This window comes from Bolinopsis microptera, chromosome 6, assembly GCF_026151205.1.
Source record: "Bolinopsis microptera isolate Bmic1 chromosome 6, MBARI_Bmic_1.0, whole genome shotgun sequence".
NCBI lineage: Eukaryota > Metazoa > Ctenophora > Tentaculata > Lobata > Bolinopsidae > Bolinopsis > Bolinopsis microptera.
Window position 1 is genome coordinate 14,894,679 of NC_087077.1, and position 16,967 is coordinate 14,911,645.

General features: G+C 39.5%; 3 protein-coding genes across 5 annotated transcripts in view; 1 reads left to right on the forward strand and 2 right to left on the reverse strand.

Annotated features, from left to right (window-relative positions):
• LOC134816382 (MAGUK p55 subfamily member 2-like) overlaps positions 1-16,967 on the reverse strand; it is a 36,995-nt gene that overhangs the window by 19,238 nt on the left and 790 nt on the right. Inside the window, exons 1-10 of one of the 3 annotated variants that reach the window (XM_063825208.1) lie at positions 14,169-14,274; positions 13,936-13,995; positions 13,390-13,472; positions 12,783-13,049; positions 12,443-12,566; positions 9,721-9,812; positions 9,280-9,547; positions 4,963-5,080; positions 3,045-3,125; positions 2,725-2,820 (exon numbers count right to left, since the gene is read on the reverse strand). In XM_063825208.1, the coding sequence (XP_063681278.1) occupies positions 2,725-2,820; positions 3,045-3,125; positions 4,963-5,080; positions 9,280-9,547; positions 9,721-9,812; positions 12,443-12,566; positions 12,783-13,049; positions 13,390-13,472; positions 13,936-13,995; positions 14,169-14,171 (1,192 nt within the window). In that variant the 5' untranslated portion in view covers positions 14,172-14,274. Of the gene's footprint in view, positions 1-2,724; positions 2,821-3,044; positions 3,126-4,962; positions 5,081-9,279; positions 9,548-9,720; positions 9,813-12,442; positions 12,567-12,782; positions 13,056-13,389; positions 13,473-13,935; positions 13,996-14,168; positions 14,275-16,759; positions 16,822-16,967 lie in introns of those variants that run through there. The other 2 variants (XM_063825207.1, XM_063825209.1) reach the window with 2 other exon arrangements.
• Positions 6,343-8,215, forward strand: LOC134816517 (calpain-5-like). Its single transcript, XM_063825390.1, has one exon. It carries the CDS (start codon positions 6,350-6,352, stop codon positions 7,835-7,837), a length of 1,488 nt encoding a protein of 495 aa, XP_063681460.1. The 5' UTR covers positions 6,343-6,349; the 3' UTR covers positions 7,838-8,215.
• Positions 14,234-16,364, reverse strand: LOC134816383 (uncharacterized). The gene has a single exon (XM_063825210.1). It carries the CDS (start codon positions 16,252-16,254, stop codon positions 14,671-14,673), a length of 1,584 nt encoding a protein of 527 aa, XP_063681280.1. The 5' UTR covers positions 16,255-16,364; the 3' UTR covers positions 14,234-14,670.

The following is a 16,967-nucleotide window of genomic DNA, read 5'->3' on the forward strand; positions in this document are numbered from 1 at the left end:
CCAGTCAATGCTCCTAAGAGGGTCCCGTGCTGGAGTTTTGTTGACTCTGTAGCTGGCTTGAACAAAACATGTTACAATCCGGTGATCTGAACCGACAGTTTGCATGATGTTGTACGCTTGACAGTTCTTCACACTGTTTGCCCACTTCTTACGCCAGAGTACAAAGTCAATTTGATGCTTTGCTCTTTTGGGGTCTTCATAGGTCCAAATTTTATTAGCCGGTTTCTGGAAACAGCGGTTAGCAACTATCAGCTGGTGTTGGTCTACCAGATCCAGTAGTCGTTCGCCGTTGTCGTTGGTTGACTGATGGTATGTGAAACCGTAGCTATTACTGAGCTTCGCGTTGAAATCACCGCACACTGCTAGCATGTTGTGAGGAGGCACCTTAGAGATGATCCTGGTTAGAGCGTTGTAGAATGCAGTTTTATCTTCAATATCACTGCAGTTAGTAGGAGCATAACAGGAGAGGACTGTGAGGCGAGGATTCCCGTTTACATGGAGCAAGATGATTCTGCTATTAACTTTCTCTACAGATAGGAGAGATTTCTGAATTCTAGGAGATAAAAGAAACCCAACACCACCAACTGACGCATTAACTGAATTCTTCGTAGCAGAAGCAGTGATGAGCTGATATGATAAGATGTTTTCAATTCTTAGGGATTCTTTGTGGTGTTGGCGATGCTCTTGCAAGGAGATAACATCATTATGATGCATGAAGGCTGAGTGAGCTAACTCCTGTTTACGTGATACAGGGTTGAGAGTCCTACAGTTGAAGGTGCTAACCTGAAAAGGGGTTTTCCTACGAACTAAAAGGGTAGTAACAGGGTTGCTGCAACTATCAGGACCCACCCCTCCCGGGGGTTTTAGGGAGGGCCCGTCATACAGGGAGCTAGCTGCCACTGAGTAGTTAGGGGCTTGAACCCTAGTGCTGTTATCGTGTGTCATCATAAAAGTGAGGGGGGATTTTGTCTAATGGCTAGACATTGTTCCAGGCACGGCGCCACTGCAACCTGGATGTGACACTATAATCCAATACCCTCATCAGTAGGTACAATCACGGGTGCAGGTCTTCATAAACCCGGCTTGTTTTTCGAGGTATGTGCTCCTCTAGATCCGCCGTGTTTAGTTTAATTATTAATTAATCGTGTCTATAGTATACTTTTTCTTTTTAATAGTAATATGATGCTGTCAAATTAAAACTACACATTTTCAGTTTTGGAGCCTTTTTAATTACGGATTATACGAAAAGACATTACGGCTAGATTATGGATTTTTTCTTTTGACTTTAATTTTGATACTGTAACTTAAATTTAAACAGATCATTGTAACGCACTGAGTTTTTATAATTATCGATATGTTGATTTTGTTGACGTTTGACCGAATTCTTAATATTATGAAAAATTTAAAAAATAACGATTTAACCGATTTCAAATTTCAATGATGAAAGGACACGAATGTTAAATAATTTGATTTTTCGAACGGTTTGATTTTTAAAGTGTACCATATTCATTGATTGTTGAATATTGATATAACGAATGAAATAATTTTGCATTTATTGATTATGATATATTTCATTAAATTTCATAAACTGTAAAAAACAAAAAAAATAACATAATTGAAAGGATTGAGCAGATTTTTCCATTAGACCAACGATTTAAGTTTTCAATTGCATTATTTCGTAATTATTGATCATTTATGTAATGAAGATATTATTACACATTTTGACTTGTTTTAAATGGACGACATGACAATTGACATGACTTGGTGATGATTTTAGCTATATAGGCGCAAAACATATTTATTTATTTGGTATTAAAACTCTCTATCATTTGCTGGTTTAATAGAGAAATGAAATTTTTTTGAATGGTTTGGGGTTTTCAAAAATTGGCTGCGGATGGTCGTTAGAAAGTCTCTTTAAAATGATTATTAGCACTTAGCAGTAAGATTTGCCTGTAAAAATATTTCAGAATAATTATTTTCAATTTTTTCAAAATACATATTTGTTTTATTTTTGTTTCAGATTCCAGTCTCATATCTTAATTATCTTACTTCACATAATTTACGCTTCTTCGGAACATAATCACTAAGAATATATTCTGACACAACCAATACCACAATATTTCGAAATATAGCCAGATATATAGCCAAATATATGCCCAAAAATAGCAATTCTAAACTAAATCCCCAAACAAATCTTTCCTTAAAACCATGTTCCCCATCATGCTCATCCTGATCCCCCACCATGCACGCCTCTAATAATTTGAATGTACCTGATGCATCCGGTTTTCACTCAGTATTGTACTCACACACATTTTTTCTTGAATATGTTGTCCTCTTCAGGAAAGTTACAAAAGTTCGACCTGTAACTGCACAGAAATGGCCACGACAAAGATTACCGGACCAGAATTACCGAACACATAAAAATAGATAACACCTGGTCGCTGATAAGGGTCGCTGATGCAATATAATAATAAGATTTCACAGTTGGCCAGTGATTCAAAAAGAATAGATAATCGCTCCAGTGCGGCTTAAGCTGATCAGATAATCAATCTGATCCAAGCAAGACCAAATGGTAAAATGCGCGTCACCTGAATCTGCCTTGATAACCAGTAACCATCATGTAACCAGTAACCAGTAACCAATAACCATTATGTGCTGCACTCAAAAGGTCAAAATCATGGCAACCCTTCTCCCCAGTCTGTAGGCCCTTTCTATTTTTCTCACCTGATGGTCTGTTTTTTCTTCTCTTCCCAGTTCCAATGTCAGATGGTCTTTCTGAGTAACTACTGCTCGTCTCTCTGGACCTACTCCGCTCCCAGCCTGCAGATGGGAGGCAAATATTATAAAGCTACATATTATGAAAAATTGGGTGATGATACGATAATTTAAATTGGCTCTGCTACTCGCATCATCTTACGACACGTGACATTGATCCCCCAACGATAGCAATGAGTTAGAGGTAGACATTTTATGCAATGATAGTTTAACCTAAACTAATTAATTGTTGAAACTAAAACGAATTAGTCGATCCTGTGGTATCTAACCTAGTTGATCAGGTTCGTTCTCTTTGCGAGGATGGCGACCTCTTTCTCTTTCTCCTGCTGCAGGTACTGCTGAACCGAGTTCTGTGGAAGTTTACAGATCTGTTAGACGTGTTAGTAATGATATTGGTGGATAAGCTCAAATATCATTAATTTGTCGTGGAGTGATCACTGGTGAGGATTAAAAATTGTACGACTATCACTATTAAGTGGTTGAAACTTTTTCATAATTTTAAACTAATTTCAACAACACAAATCCATAACATATGTTGAAATGGATGCGTGTAGTGGGTTAAGAAGGTAGGTATGAGGAGTGTAGTGGGTTAAGAAGGTATGTATGAGGAGTGTAGTGGGTTAAGAAGGTAGGTATGATGAGTGTAGTGGGTTAAGAAGGTATGTATGAGGAGTGTAGTGGGTTAAGAAGGTATGTATGAGGAGTGTAGTGGGTTAAGAAGGTAGGTATGAGGAGTGTAGTGGGTTAAGAAGGTAGGTATGAGGAGTGTAGTGGGTTAAGAAGGTAGGTATGAGGAGTGTAGTGGGTTAAGAAGGTAGGTATGGATGAGTGTAGTGGGTTAAGAAGGTAGGTATGAGGAGTGTAGTGGGTTAAGAAGGTAGGTATGAGGAGTGTAGTGGGTTAAGAAGGTAGGTATGAGGAGTGTAGTGGGTTAAGAAGGTAGGTATGAGGAGTGTAGTGGGTTAAGAAGGTAGGTATGAGGAGTGTAGTGGGTTAAGAAGGTAGGTATGAGGAGTGTAGTGGGTTAAGAAGGTAGGTATGAGGAGTGTAGTGGGTTAAGAAGGTATGTATGAGGAGTGTAGTGGGTTAAGAAGGTATGTATGAGGAGTGTAGTGGGTTAAGAAGGTAGGTATGAGGAGTGTAGTGGGTTAAGAAGGTAGGTATGAGGAGTGTAGTGGGTTAAGAAGGTAGGTATGAGGAGTGTAGTGGGTTAAGAAGGTAGGTATGAGGAGTGTAGTGGGTTAAGAAGGTAGGTATGAGGAGTGTAGTGGGTTAAGAAGGTAGGTATGAGGAGTGTAGTGGGTTAAGAAGGTAGGTATGAGGAGTGTAGTGGGTTAAGAAGGTAGGTATGAGGAGTGTAGTGGGTTAAGAAGGTAGGTATGAGGAGTGTAGTGGGTTAAGAAGGTAGGTATGAGGAGTGTAGTGGGTTAAGAAGGTAGGTATGAGGAGTGTAGTGGGTTAAGAAGGTAGGTATGAGGAGTGTAGTGGGTTAAGAAGGTAGGTATGAGGAGTGTAGTGGGTTAAGAAGGTAGGTATGAGGAGTGTAGTGGGTTAAGAAGGTAGGTATGAGGAGTGTAGTGGGTTAAGAAGGTAGGTATGAGGAGTGTAGTGGGTTAAGAAGGTAGGTATGAGGAGTGTAGTGGGTTAAGAAGGTAGGTATGAGGAGTGTAGTGGGTTAAGAAGGTAGGTATGATGAGTGTAGTGGGTTAAGAAGGTAGGTATGAGGAGTGTAGTGGGTTAAGAAGGTAGGTATGAGGAGTGTAGTGGGTTAAGAAGGTAGGTATGAGGAGTGTAGTGGGTTAAGAAGGTAGGTATGAGGAGTGTAGTGGGTTAAGAAGGTATGTATGAGGAGTGTAGTGGGTTAAGAAGGTAGGTATGAGGAGTGTAGTGGGTTAAGAAGGTAGGTATGAGGAGTGTAGTGGGTTAAGAAGGTAGGTATGAGGAGTGTAGTGGGTTAAGAAGGTAGGTATGAGGAGTGTAGTGGGTTAAGAAGGTAGGTATGAGGAGTGTAGTGGGTTAAGAAGGTATGTATGAGGAGTGTAGTGGGTTAAGAAGGTAGGTATGAGGAGTGTAGTGGGTTAAGAAGGTAGGTATGAGGAGTGTAGTGGGTTAAGAAGGTAGGTATGAGGAGTGTAGTGGGTTAAGAAGGTAGGTATGAGGATAATAAAGTAAAAGTGGACTACTCACCTTGACAGAGCAGGGTCCCTAATTTGTGGATGTCTTCTGAGTGGACAACATTCTCTGAGCGAGCAATATCTGCTATCAGAGTCACTTCATCCTCGCTATCACTATCGGGTGCTAAACTCTGAAGGGCGGAATATGGAAGATGTTATCAAGACTTTAGTGCTCTTATACAAGACATTTAGAGAAAAGGATCGCATAGCATAACAAAAAAAAGTTATTTGAAACAATAAGGTTGTTAGCTCTGTAAAAAAGTGGTTTAACTTCCACCAATAAAACTTTAACAGTTTCAGAATATTTACCCCACACATTTGATATATTTCCATTCAATTGAGGGCACGGTTTGGTGTATGTGACCGTGTTTGGTTTCCAAACAATTTTTACAGACGGGGCAGTATTTTATTCCAATAACATTTTGCCGTACTTATTGCTGTGATATGTTACAATAAGGTACTCAATAACGGGATTGCGGGAGATTATGTTTTTATTTATTTTGTATTGTAACCAGCCAAATTACAGAAAGCCCAAAGTTTCCCGATAAGTTTTTGGAGTAGACCATGGGAGTCTTTATCTCACTCCGGGGAACTTCCATTATACCACCATCCCTCCTGAGCTTTCATCGAGTATTTAACCGAGGAGACCTCCAATATTAATTAGTAATGATAACTTTTTGCGATCTTTGTTCTACGAAATTACCTAATTGACGCAAATTTTACCACCATTAATAATGCTTGTAGTTTTGTACTGGATATATTATTTGAAAGATCAAAGACCGGTAAAAATTAAAATTGCATTAGACTATAACTAGTGATCAGACAATAATCGCATTAAAATTGGAAGTAAGTAAGATCATAAAGATACGACATAAATTTCTGTTATCAAGGATGAACTTTATTAGTTATCCTTTATTTTTAATAATTACATTACAAACAAATACAGTCATTATCGAATAGAGCGAATTAGTGAGTTCAATTAAGATTTGTTCTCATTTCAAAGTTTACCAGGTTACGTAGCTTGAGATCCTTTGATTTGAGATCACTTATAATCAACTTTTAATAAGATCCTCTTTTTGACATGCCACTTTACTTTGTTATGAAATTGATCAAATGATTTCTCAAAATATCGACAATAGACACTAGACAGTTTAGGTTTTTTTAAAGCCATCCAGAATTTTGACAAAACTTGTTCTTCAAATTAATTATTTACACGAGTAATAGTCTTACAGTTCAACGCCATTGATCCCAAAGATAATTTTCGTCTTTCAAGTCATTTTCTTCAAGAATAGTCAACAAAGTTGCTATTCAAAATGTATCTGTCTGTACCATTTCTTGTAATTCTATCGCTGTCGATGTTTTCAATGAAAAACCAAAATTCCTTCACAGAAATATAAGAAATGGCTCCACTTAACCCAGAGGAGAACTTATCAGACCCAAAACTGCCAAAGTTCAAAGATCAAGTTTTTGACGATATCAAGAGATCCTGTCGGTCAGCAGACAAACTTTGGACGGATCCTGAATTCGGTCCAAATGAAAGGTCTCTGTGGGAGGAAACGCCCAAGATGGATAACATAGAATGGAAGCGTGTCCATGACATTAGCAAAGAAGCACGACTCTTCATCAAGGGTCACAGCGAGGATGACGTCCGGCAAGGATACATTGGTGACTGCTGGTTTGTGGCGTCCGTAGCTTGCTTCGCTCTGCAAGACTCTCTCGTCAAAAAGGTTATCCCGAGTTACGAGAAACAAGAGTTGAACTCGGAGGATTACTGTGGTGCCTTGTTGTTCCGATTCCACAGGTTTGGAGAATGGATGGAGGTGGTGGTGGACGACTATCTGCCCACAAGGAACGGTAAACTTGTCTTTATGTTCGGCAAGAATCCTAACGAATTCTGGGCTGCTTTTTTGGAGAAAGCCTATGCTAAGTTAGCAGGTTGCTACGGAGCATTATCTGGTGGAGCATCAGCTGACGCCCTTAATGACCTCACAGGTGGAATCAGTCAGAAGATAGACTTCTATGACGTGGGACGCAGTTTTAGTGCCCGTGTGAAAGTGTACAAGCAGCTCCAGAAGGCGCTGTCTCGTGGCGCACTAGTTGGTTTGGGTATCCAGATGATGGAGGGGGAAGGAGTGGAGGCAAGCAGAGACAACGGTTTGTTTGCTGGACATGCTTACAGCCTACTCAGGTGCTTTGACCTACCGTTAGAATCTCTTGGTATTGATGGTAAGCGCGAGCTGGTCAAGGTAAGGAACCCATGGGGTGAGGCAGAGTGGAACGGCAGTTGGGGGGATGACTATGTATTATGGTCGGTCATCGCAAAAGCAGATAAGGATGCTTTGCAGTTTACAAACGAAGACGATGGAGAATTCTGGATGGAGCTTGATGATCTGATGGACAACTTCAACAACATGACCATCTGTAGGATGATAAACACAGATCCTAGCGGTGGAGATGATTGTTGGCACCAAGCCCAAGTCAAATCAGCCTGGATACCAGGTTCTACGGCCGGGGGTTGCACCAATTATCTGGACACCTTCTTCACTAACCCGCAAGTACAGTTCAAGATAAATCACCAACACGACGAGACGGTGCAGATAGTCCTGGAACAGAAGGACATGAGAATATCGGAGAAGGATAACATGTCCATCGGTTACATGATCTTTAAGGTGGCGGATGATAACACGGAAAAGGTGGATTCTGTGATGGATATTCTGGAGATCCCAGCTAGCACCAACTTAATTAATAAACGTCAGCTGTACAATAAGTTTGAGCTGGATGTTGGGACCTACGTTATCATACCCTCTACCTTTGATCCTAATGTGAAGGGAGAGTTTCTCCTCAAGATTTTCACTGAGAATGAAGCTTACGTTACTGAACTGCATTAGGGATATGAGAACTCATTGTTTATTTAAACTTGGAGTTAAAGACAATTGTTTCACAATTCTCTGTTATGATCTATAATTTCTGAACTCGTTAAACTTGAAATATCTTTTGATTATAATCTATCTTATGATATTTATTCCGGGTTTACTTTTATTGACCGTTAAACTTTGTTTTTGAAATGGTGCTTATTGTGTAAAAAATAGGCAACAATTATTAATTATTAATATTACCTTTTGCCACTTGGGAGGAAGAAAATTACACACTTGATTTCTAGGATGTATAATTGTAATGAAAAATATATAAAAATACTTATCAAATATATAATTGTCTGATTTTTACGTTACAAATTAATAATATCAAAGCGCTTCTCTAGCTCTAGGGTTTGCGGCAGCAGCAGAACCTGTAGTACGTGATATCAATGCCTTTTCTGTTGATTTAACTTCATCAAACGCAACATTAGTGTTTCCCGGAGTGGCACAACCGTAGTTGTAGAAATAACCAATCGGTGCAGTGTAGGAGGTAGCTTTCCCGAAATTACCTTGTATTGCTACGTCAGCATCACATGCTGGAGTGGATGTATCAGCACATTGAGCAGTACAAGATCTAGTGTTCTCCTTCGCTAGGACGATATTAGCCCAGGGTCCCGTGCCTCCAGAAGCGGTGCTGCCTCTACAAGCTGCTGCTGATGCCACGTGCAGACTGTACCATGCCACCTCCTTCTTCATTTCCATCATCTCCTCGCGCACTGCATCCACCTCCTTCTTAGCCTCCAACTCACTCCTCATAGCTTCTCTTACTGAGATCCGAGTCATCTCTTCTTCTATAGAGCAGGAGTTTACTACGGACACTAGCACAGCCACAGTAATGATAGCGGTCAGCATGATTTTATTCTTTGCTTTAATGTTGGAATGATGAAAGTTAGTTGGTAATAAAAACTGTCTATAACTTGTGATAGTTTAATATTAAAATATTCAGGATGATATTTGTCATGAATTCTGACATTTAATTGTGAAAATTGACTGACAAGGACCGGCTAGTCCGCTCACGCCTCTATAAAAAATTAGCAACAAATGATATAAAATTGTTACACGAAAACTGAACGTATTTAAAAGAAATAAACTCATATTCTGAGATCCCTAGATCTAGGATCAGGACCACTGGACTAGGTCCCGATAACGAGTTTCTCACAAGATAACAAACTGGGACCGTCAACACTTGAAGAAATAGTAACTTCGATCGATTTCGGTATAATGAGATGATGATATGTGACTTTGAATGATATCCAATGTGGACAATGGCTCGGAGACTGAAGAAATAATAATTATTATAACAAAAGTCAAAACAGTTCCCTCAACAGCAACATGAACAGTATTGTGAGTAACTTACGTGACCACAAGTACTTTATCATAATAAAGTTTGACATACGAATCTGCACAAAACGTACCTCAACATTTGATGACAGGAACTGTGGGACCTCTAAAGTAACACCTCCACCTCCGTTCTCTATATCCACAACCACCAGACCAGAGGTCTCCTCTTCCTCATTCTCCTCCTCCTCACCACCTGGTAGTAGCACTACCGACCTGCTCTGTTTGAGGCCGTGTCGGGGCGGTTTGTGGCGTGGTAAACGATGTGATTTTGATCGTCGTACCACGTGACGCTTGCACGTGCACGCTTCTTTAAAACAGTCAGGGTTACCACATGTCTTCCTCCTGAAACAATAAGGAGCATTAGTAAATTAGCGTGACAGTTTATTTGGTTTTAACTTGGAACACACATTACCAAATTCTTCGCTAAACAGTAAAGATTCATTTTTGTTAACATAAAAATAAAAGAAAGTCTAAATGTGTGAGCACGATATGCTTTATTCAAGATATCAACTGACCTATCTTTTCTGTGTGTATTCTGATGAGGTGACTGCTGTGGGGTGTTGAGTGGGGTGTCGTCCCCTGGTTCCGTACTTCCTACACTTTCTTCCTGCAGTAGTATAATTCGTCTTACATCGTGTTATTATTCCACTTATTAACAATCACTATGTATTATACTTAGAGTTCTCCAGTGACTATGTAATATCCACTTAAAGTCAGGGAGGAGGAATGGAGCGGGTTAGGAGCCTGACTGCTATATGATCGGCATTCTTGGAAACAAGAACTCGAGTTCTTTGTAAATGGAGTGATAATTTCTTGAATTATTAAGGGTTATCAATGAACGTAAAAATAGGGACGTATTTGAGTTTGGGATTTTGAACCTCCACATAATCCTGAATCACACACATTTACCCTTTTTGAATCCGCCCTAAAAGAAATCCTGGCTACGCGAGCTGAACTCAGGACTCTACAAGTTTCCCGGACACCTTCCCTCGAGAAGATAGAGATAAAAGCGAGTAGAAAGATAAGAATAGTGTCGTGACAGCAGCAAACCCAGCACCAGCACCGAGAGATGCTAATCATTTTGTGATTATGAATTCCTAATACGTCTAGATCTAGCGACGTTGTGTGGGTTGCTGGTCAGTGGGTTAATAATTCTGCACTGTTGAGACTTCCGCTCGCAAGCACGCTTGTTCCTAGCTCGGTTTTCTTGAATGAAAGCAGCCACACATCATTAGAACGAGTACCATATCCCGGAACAGAAAAGAAGATAACGATGAAGTGGTAAATGAATAAGGATGCTTCAATACTTGGTAATACTGAGGTGATGTGATAAATATCATGTGCATGCGTTCAAACGCTAAAATTAAAAATTCTCTCAGACATATTATAAGTCAGTTATTTAAATTCAGAAAGTTCACACTATTGAAATAACAACTTTCTCGAGACTATTTTGACTAGTAATTTTCAATTAGTTTATCTTCCCGTTAAAATGGTGTCAAAACGCCATTAACAATTACTAATTAATTGGTTATGTGAAATATGCATATTCCGCAGTTCGCACATTGCAGATAGTTCATGCACGTGACCCCGTTAAATAACATAGATCACACAAACGAACACAATTCGTCACACATTTTGTCACACATTTTGTCACACATTTTGTCACACATATTGTCACATATTTTTTCACACCTCAGTCCGTTCCTCAGTGCCCCAGTACCACACACTCGCCGCCTGAACTCCTGAGGGGGTAACGCTGTTACCGTGACAACATCTTTAGTCTTTACTCAGGAGAACAAACATACTTCAAGGGGGTAACACGAGGCAAATTACTACTGATATTATATTGAAAAGATTTACGATTTCCGTTGATACTAAATGATCTCCAACCTAAGAGCAGCTGATGCTAAACGGATACAATGGTTTTATCAGGTTTTACAGCTTTACTGAGTTGCTTATGTGAAATTAATCAATAAATCGAATCAAGAAAGTTGTCATTAGCATAGTTAATTTGCATAGTTTAGATAGTGAAGAACATAATGTTGAACTGAGGCTGGAACAGCTGTGAGTGTGTGCACTGCAACCTTTATACACTCTATAAACAGTGAGCACCATGTATAATATACAGTGCATAATATACAGTGTATAATATATATATAAGATAAACTGTGTGCACTGTATATTATACATGTATAATATACAGTGCACACAGTTTATCTTGCACTTAGTGACATCTGTGGCGCAGACGTGCAGCATTCTTGAAAAGATACCTGCAATACCTGCGAGAAACCCTGCACCAATGCTCATCACGTCGCGTGTATTCATTCCACGTGCAATTCCCCACTTCTCAAACTTGCACGTGCAAATCTAGAGAAGCACCGGGTTAATCCTTGCTGTCAACACTCATCACGACAAGTATGACGGGGAGGTCTTTGGTGGCAATATTGTATCACTATCAGCAACAAATTGAAACTTCTCAAAATATACAGACAGTTTTGATACAGTAATACGACGAAATCAAATTAACACTCGTCTATAATCGAAAGGTAAATAGCCAATTACTGTGTAGTCAAGGAAGCAGGTGTTGTAATTGAATGGCTGTGTGTAAATGAGTTGTCATGGTTAATTGAAAATATGAGCATATATTATGTTAATAGTCATCCAATCTTCACATCAGATATTAACCCCCCCCCCCCCCCCCCCCCCAATATTTTCCATTTTATGTTCAATGAATGACTTGGGAGGTTGCATAATTACTATGAACACACTTGGCTGCAGTTCAAAAATTAATTATTTAATACATACAGCACTAATTTGGGACAATCAAATAATGAAATAATGTAAAAGGGTGTCACTTAAAATAAAGCCAAAGACAATTTACTCGACGGCGCGCGAGCCTTTCTCTTCCTCCACCGAAACTAAGCCGGAATTCGGTAGATAAAGGACAATGATAGCCATGCCAGACTGGAAGTTCATTGCTACAAGAACATTTTACGATGTCCGTAAATATTTGTTTCAAATATTACATTTACAGACTCAAACTCAAAGTTGAAGACTACGCAGTCCAGCGTGCGGGTCTGTAGGATATGAACCCACAACACAGTAGCGAAATTAAATATCTACTTTGTAGCTTTAAATATGTCCAAAAACAACAGTTGAAGCTAGTAACTCCATAAACAATGATTTTACAATTTCTTACGACTTGAAAGACGACTTAAGAGACAATTATAAAGGTACCTGAATGTTAATGAGGTTGACAGTCTGTATCAGAGGAATCTGAAACTTCCTAGTGAGATGATAGGAGTGAGGGAGATCAGGGTCTTCTTCTTCTGTTTCTTTTATATCACAAATTACGCTGGTGCTGTAAATTGAGAGAAGGTAACAGAATTTGGCGAGAAAGGTGCACCGCCTCGCTTATTATTTAGGAGTCTGGGGTGTAAAATCTATCACTTTCGCCTTGTATTACGTTCAATGGGACTAGACCTAATATAAATAAATATATTGTAGCGACAGCCGACAAGGCCAAGTCGAACTTACTGTAAATCAGGAAAAGAGACAGTTATGTAAATGAACTTACTCTAAAACGGGAAAAGAGACGGTTATGTTTACTCTGAAAACACTGCTGAAGTTCATGAAGCCCTTAATAAACAAGTTCTCCATGCTACCATTAAATTCCTCCACTTTGGGGTCGTAGTCATGACAATTCAGTGCGGAGTCAAGGTTACCAAGACTCTCCCGATTATCCTGACTAAGATTACAGTGGGAAACAATCTCTGCGTTTACTGTGAAGTAAGACGGCATTGTTTGGCTCTGAAACTCAAACTTGTGCTTTTTGTTGTCAACTCTGAAACTTGATTTAGATTAAACTGACATTTAGATTTTTATCACCGGACAATTTTATTTACTTTATGCTTATTTTTGCCACCGCAATGGGTAATTACAAATTATAAAAATAATCGATAAATGTGGGCTGATTTTACACTCTTTTTGTTTGTTTTCGTGAGAAGCGGTTCCCCTTTAGAGTTGTATTTATTACGTCTTATCCTGATTCCCTATCTGTAAATTATATGTCAATATATGTACTTAGATCACCAACGATCATTCTTAAAATGAAATCGATGACTCCATAATAGTAATACCAACTAATTAATTAACTAATTAATTAATTGCAACCTCATACTTACCCTGACTGAGGGCAGATTCCCGAAAACTCTTCACAGAAGTAGCTTTCGTTGATGTATCTCGTTTGGTGACAGACAAATTTAGCCTGAGATTGTTGGCAAGTGGGAAAAATTGACGTTACTTTAGGAAAAAGTTACTGATAGTCGGATTAATTTAAGGAATCTTTTAGCAACAGTGTGTGACGGTAACGGGTAAGCCAGGCTTGTTTTCCAACTGCAGTTTCGCCTGTTTGAAATTTGAATCATTTTTACCAATTGTGGTAAAAATGAATTTGGGGAGCAAGTACTATTTAGCACTAATTTCCAGCCCTCCAATAAATCTTAACGTGCTGTTTAAAGTCGATTCAGCAAAATTATTCGTTAAACAACTTCGAATTTGTTGGATTCAATGAGCATTAATTTGTTTTATGGAAACAAGTTCTAACGATCTTATATCAGCTTGAATCAAGGTGGTTTCGCCCTTTTATTCCACAAAATATACAAATTGAACTTAACTACTTTGTAAGTGAAAATTTGTGTGAAATTAGAGGCCAAAGAGGGTACATGTACCTTTTGCATTCGTTCTTCCATTTTAGAAACAAAACTCCTTTTATAGTTTAAACGAGAAATCTGAAAGCAGAAAGTATCACAAATTTAATGAACAACAAATATATAATAAACGCTCTGCAAGACTCAAATGTCTCCAATGTCTCCAATTCATTGCCCCTTGGCCTTACGAGCGATTATCAAACTAAGATGATAAATGTACAATGAACATACTCCATTGTACATTATGTATTTACCATTTCTGACGGCAGTATCAATTAATAAACAGAGGAGATAACAAATGATACGAAATGTTAAAGTGAGCGACTCTTGTTATCTTTACATATTATCACTTTTCCAACTATCCCTACATTATCACAAAATATTCACAGTCTATTATCATCATCACATACGGCTGATGATTCTAATTCTCAACATTGAAAATATTTTAACTCGGAAAGTGAAAATTATGCTTTAGAGTTTAGCCACTGTAATCAATATTTAATCAGTTATTAGGATATATTCTTAAGAACAAGTCTCTTAAACAAGTCTGTGTTAAAGTATTGTATCAATTGTATTGCATGAATAATAAATGTTTAAAATATGACCGGTAGTGACAATTTAAGCAGGAAATAGAAGTTTCTAGCCCCAAAGACCCTAAAATTAAATCACCGACCATCTTACTAATAGTTCAAACTTCTCCGCCAGTCTTCAAAGATCAGTTTTTGAACTTGTTCAGTCAATCAATCTCCAAAGTGATCAACCAGCTTTCAAAGTCTTCACACTCCCTTTACCTTCCCCATACTTCTTCCTTATCCCCAAAATATCGTCCTCAAACAACCTGTCCGACCCTGACCAGCCTTTAGTCTCCGCATCGTACACCGGAATCATGACAGTGTCCGCAACATCCGAGTGCTCGAGCCCCAGAGCATGTCCAAACTCATGAACAACAAAGAACCTGAGGTTGATCCCTCGGTCCGAGTTCCAGGAGTAGGTCTCGTCGTTATCAAAGTGGATGTGACCACCCCGAGGAAAGTAAGCGTGTCCGACCACCCCGCCAGGGCCGTCAAATGGGTCATCGTTCTTTGGTGAGCTTATGTTCTTCTTAGGGTGCTCTCCACTCACAAAAAAGATTGTGAAATCCGCTGACTCTGCTTCAGCCGCTCCTACCTCCCTGAAGAATATTGGAGCTACTTCCGTCCATCTTTTAATGCCTTCTTCGATTTCCCTCTTGCATACGTTAAGAGGCATGGTGTTCGTACAGTTCTTCACATGGTATGTTAGCTCTTTTTTTGGTGTTCCTGTTTTCCACGCGCGTTTTCTCAACACATATCGTTTAGAGCGGACATTCTTGATCTTCCTATTCCGACCAAATTTCTTTTTCCTTTTCTTTTTACTGGACGGTATATCACGCATACCACACCTATCTTTTTTCAACTTCTTGATCGTCGAATAATCAAGTTTATTGGTCACCGCTAAACCGTTAAATTTCTGAAACTCCCCAATAGCCTTCTCTATCTCACAGGGTGTAGCAAATTCATCCCACTTGTCCAAATCCTGCAGTCTACTCTCTGAAAGTTTCATGGCTTTTTGAAGGTACCCGAAGGCCAGCAGGTATCCCAGTACTGTGCTCGTTTCTCCAGCCACATTGTTCAGAGCTTTGATAAATCTAAGTGAGATAGGTCGCTTAGTATCAAGATCTCCTTCCTCAACGTTTAAATCACCAGGATCCTGCCCAATATTCCCCAGAATCCTCCTCAAAATGGACAGTTTGTTTCTCAGTTGGTGTTTGACTAACGGTTTGTGAGATCGCAGCCGCTGGTACCTAGCTGTCAGTTTGAAGATGCGTCTCTTCACCTCCAGCTCAAACGTTGAGTCGGAATCTTCAAACTTCCTCTCCCGAGCCAAACAATCCACTAAGTCAAGCTGACCTGCGTTTTCGCTGTCGATACTACTGACAATTTCCTCTATCTGACCAGGAGGCTCAGGAGATAAAAGGGACTGGGTGGGACCAGTGATGAAGTCGCCGTAATCAAACTGAGTGATCACCTTGTTTTGTGAACCGTCAAACTTATCTTCTGTCTCCTGACGGTCAATATTTGAGCCATCTCTTACGGGTTCGTAACTCTTTCTGGAAAACACGCCGTTGTCTTCAATCTCACCCTCCTCTGGGTCAGGAGCAGTTGTTATCGGTAGCAGGCCATAACTAGAAGAACTGGAGAGGGTCTCTTTAACGCCAGTCCAAATACCTGGGGGTCCTCTCCAAATACCCCCAGCCTTGTCATGATAAACATAAGCCGAAGATGTGTCGAAAAGGAGCAGGGCTGCAAAGCACAGAAACATGTTCCTAGCGCAACAAATCAACAACACAAACCTCCGTACAACAAATCGAATTTGCGAGATGAATATAACGAAGGGTTATCAGGGACCGCCTTTATACTTTATTTGGACGAATGTATGAGTTACAGGAATATGGACTCTTATAACTGTAGTGATCTCAGGAGGTTAATAGATCACACCGCGGTACTCTGAACTATCCTTATAGTAGACTTTGAATAGGTTTTTACTGCAGCTTAGCTACCGGTACCACCCAATTCAACGGATTACGTAATCATATCACTAGGAAATGGAATGGGGCAATGTAGTAGGAATTAGATCATGGTGGGAACCTTAATTCAGCAGTTCATCGCAATGATCAGGTGACATTTTATTACTACAACAATTTAAAAATTTGGCCGAGCTCAAATTTCATGAGAGTAGATTTCTAATACCAGGTAAAGGAACGCCTCGCTTATACAATGTAAGGGGAGGCCGGGGAAATAAGTTGGCAATTCCCCTCGTCACAAACCTCTGATTGAGTTTTTTCTGTAGTGACGCCATTGCGGAGGAGTACATCTCGTGGTCTCAATCCTGTAGTTGTATTGGTTCTAACAGTGCAGAAAACCGGTGATAGATTTAAATGTACTAACTGCTGATAGTGATAGGCATGATCTCACCACTAAGATCCTGAATTTAATGACATTGAAATTACGTAAGTGGTTAAAATAGCTGGCACA

Excerpts from the sequence above, each read along its gene's own strand:
- LOC134816517 (XM_063825390.1), top strand. The coding sequence starts at position 6,350 with ATGGCTCCACTTAACCCAGAGGAGAACTTATCAGACCCAAAACTGCCA.
- LOC134816383 (XM_063825210.1), bottom strand. The coding sequence starts at position 16,254 with ATGTTTCTGTGCTTTGCAGCCCTGCTCCTTTTCGACACATCTTCGGCT.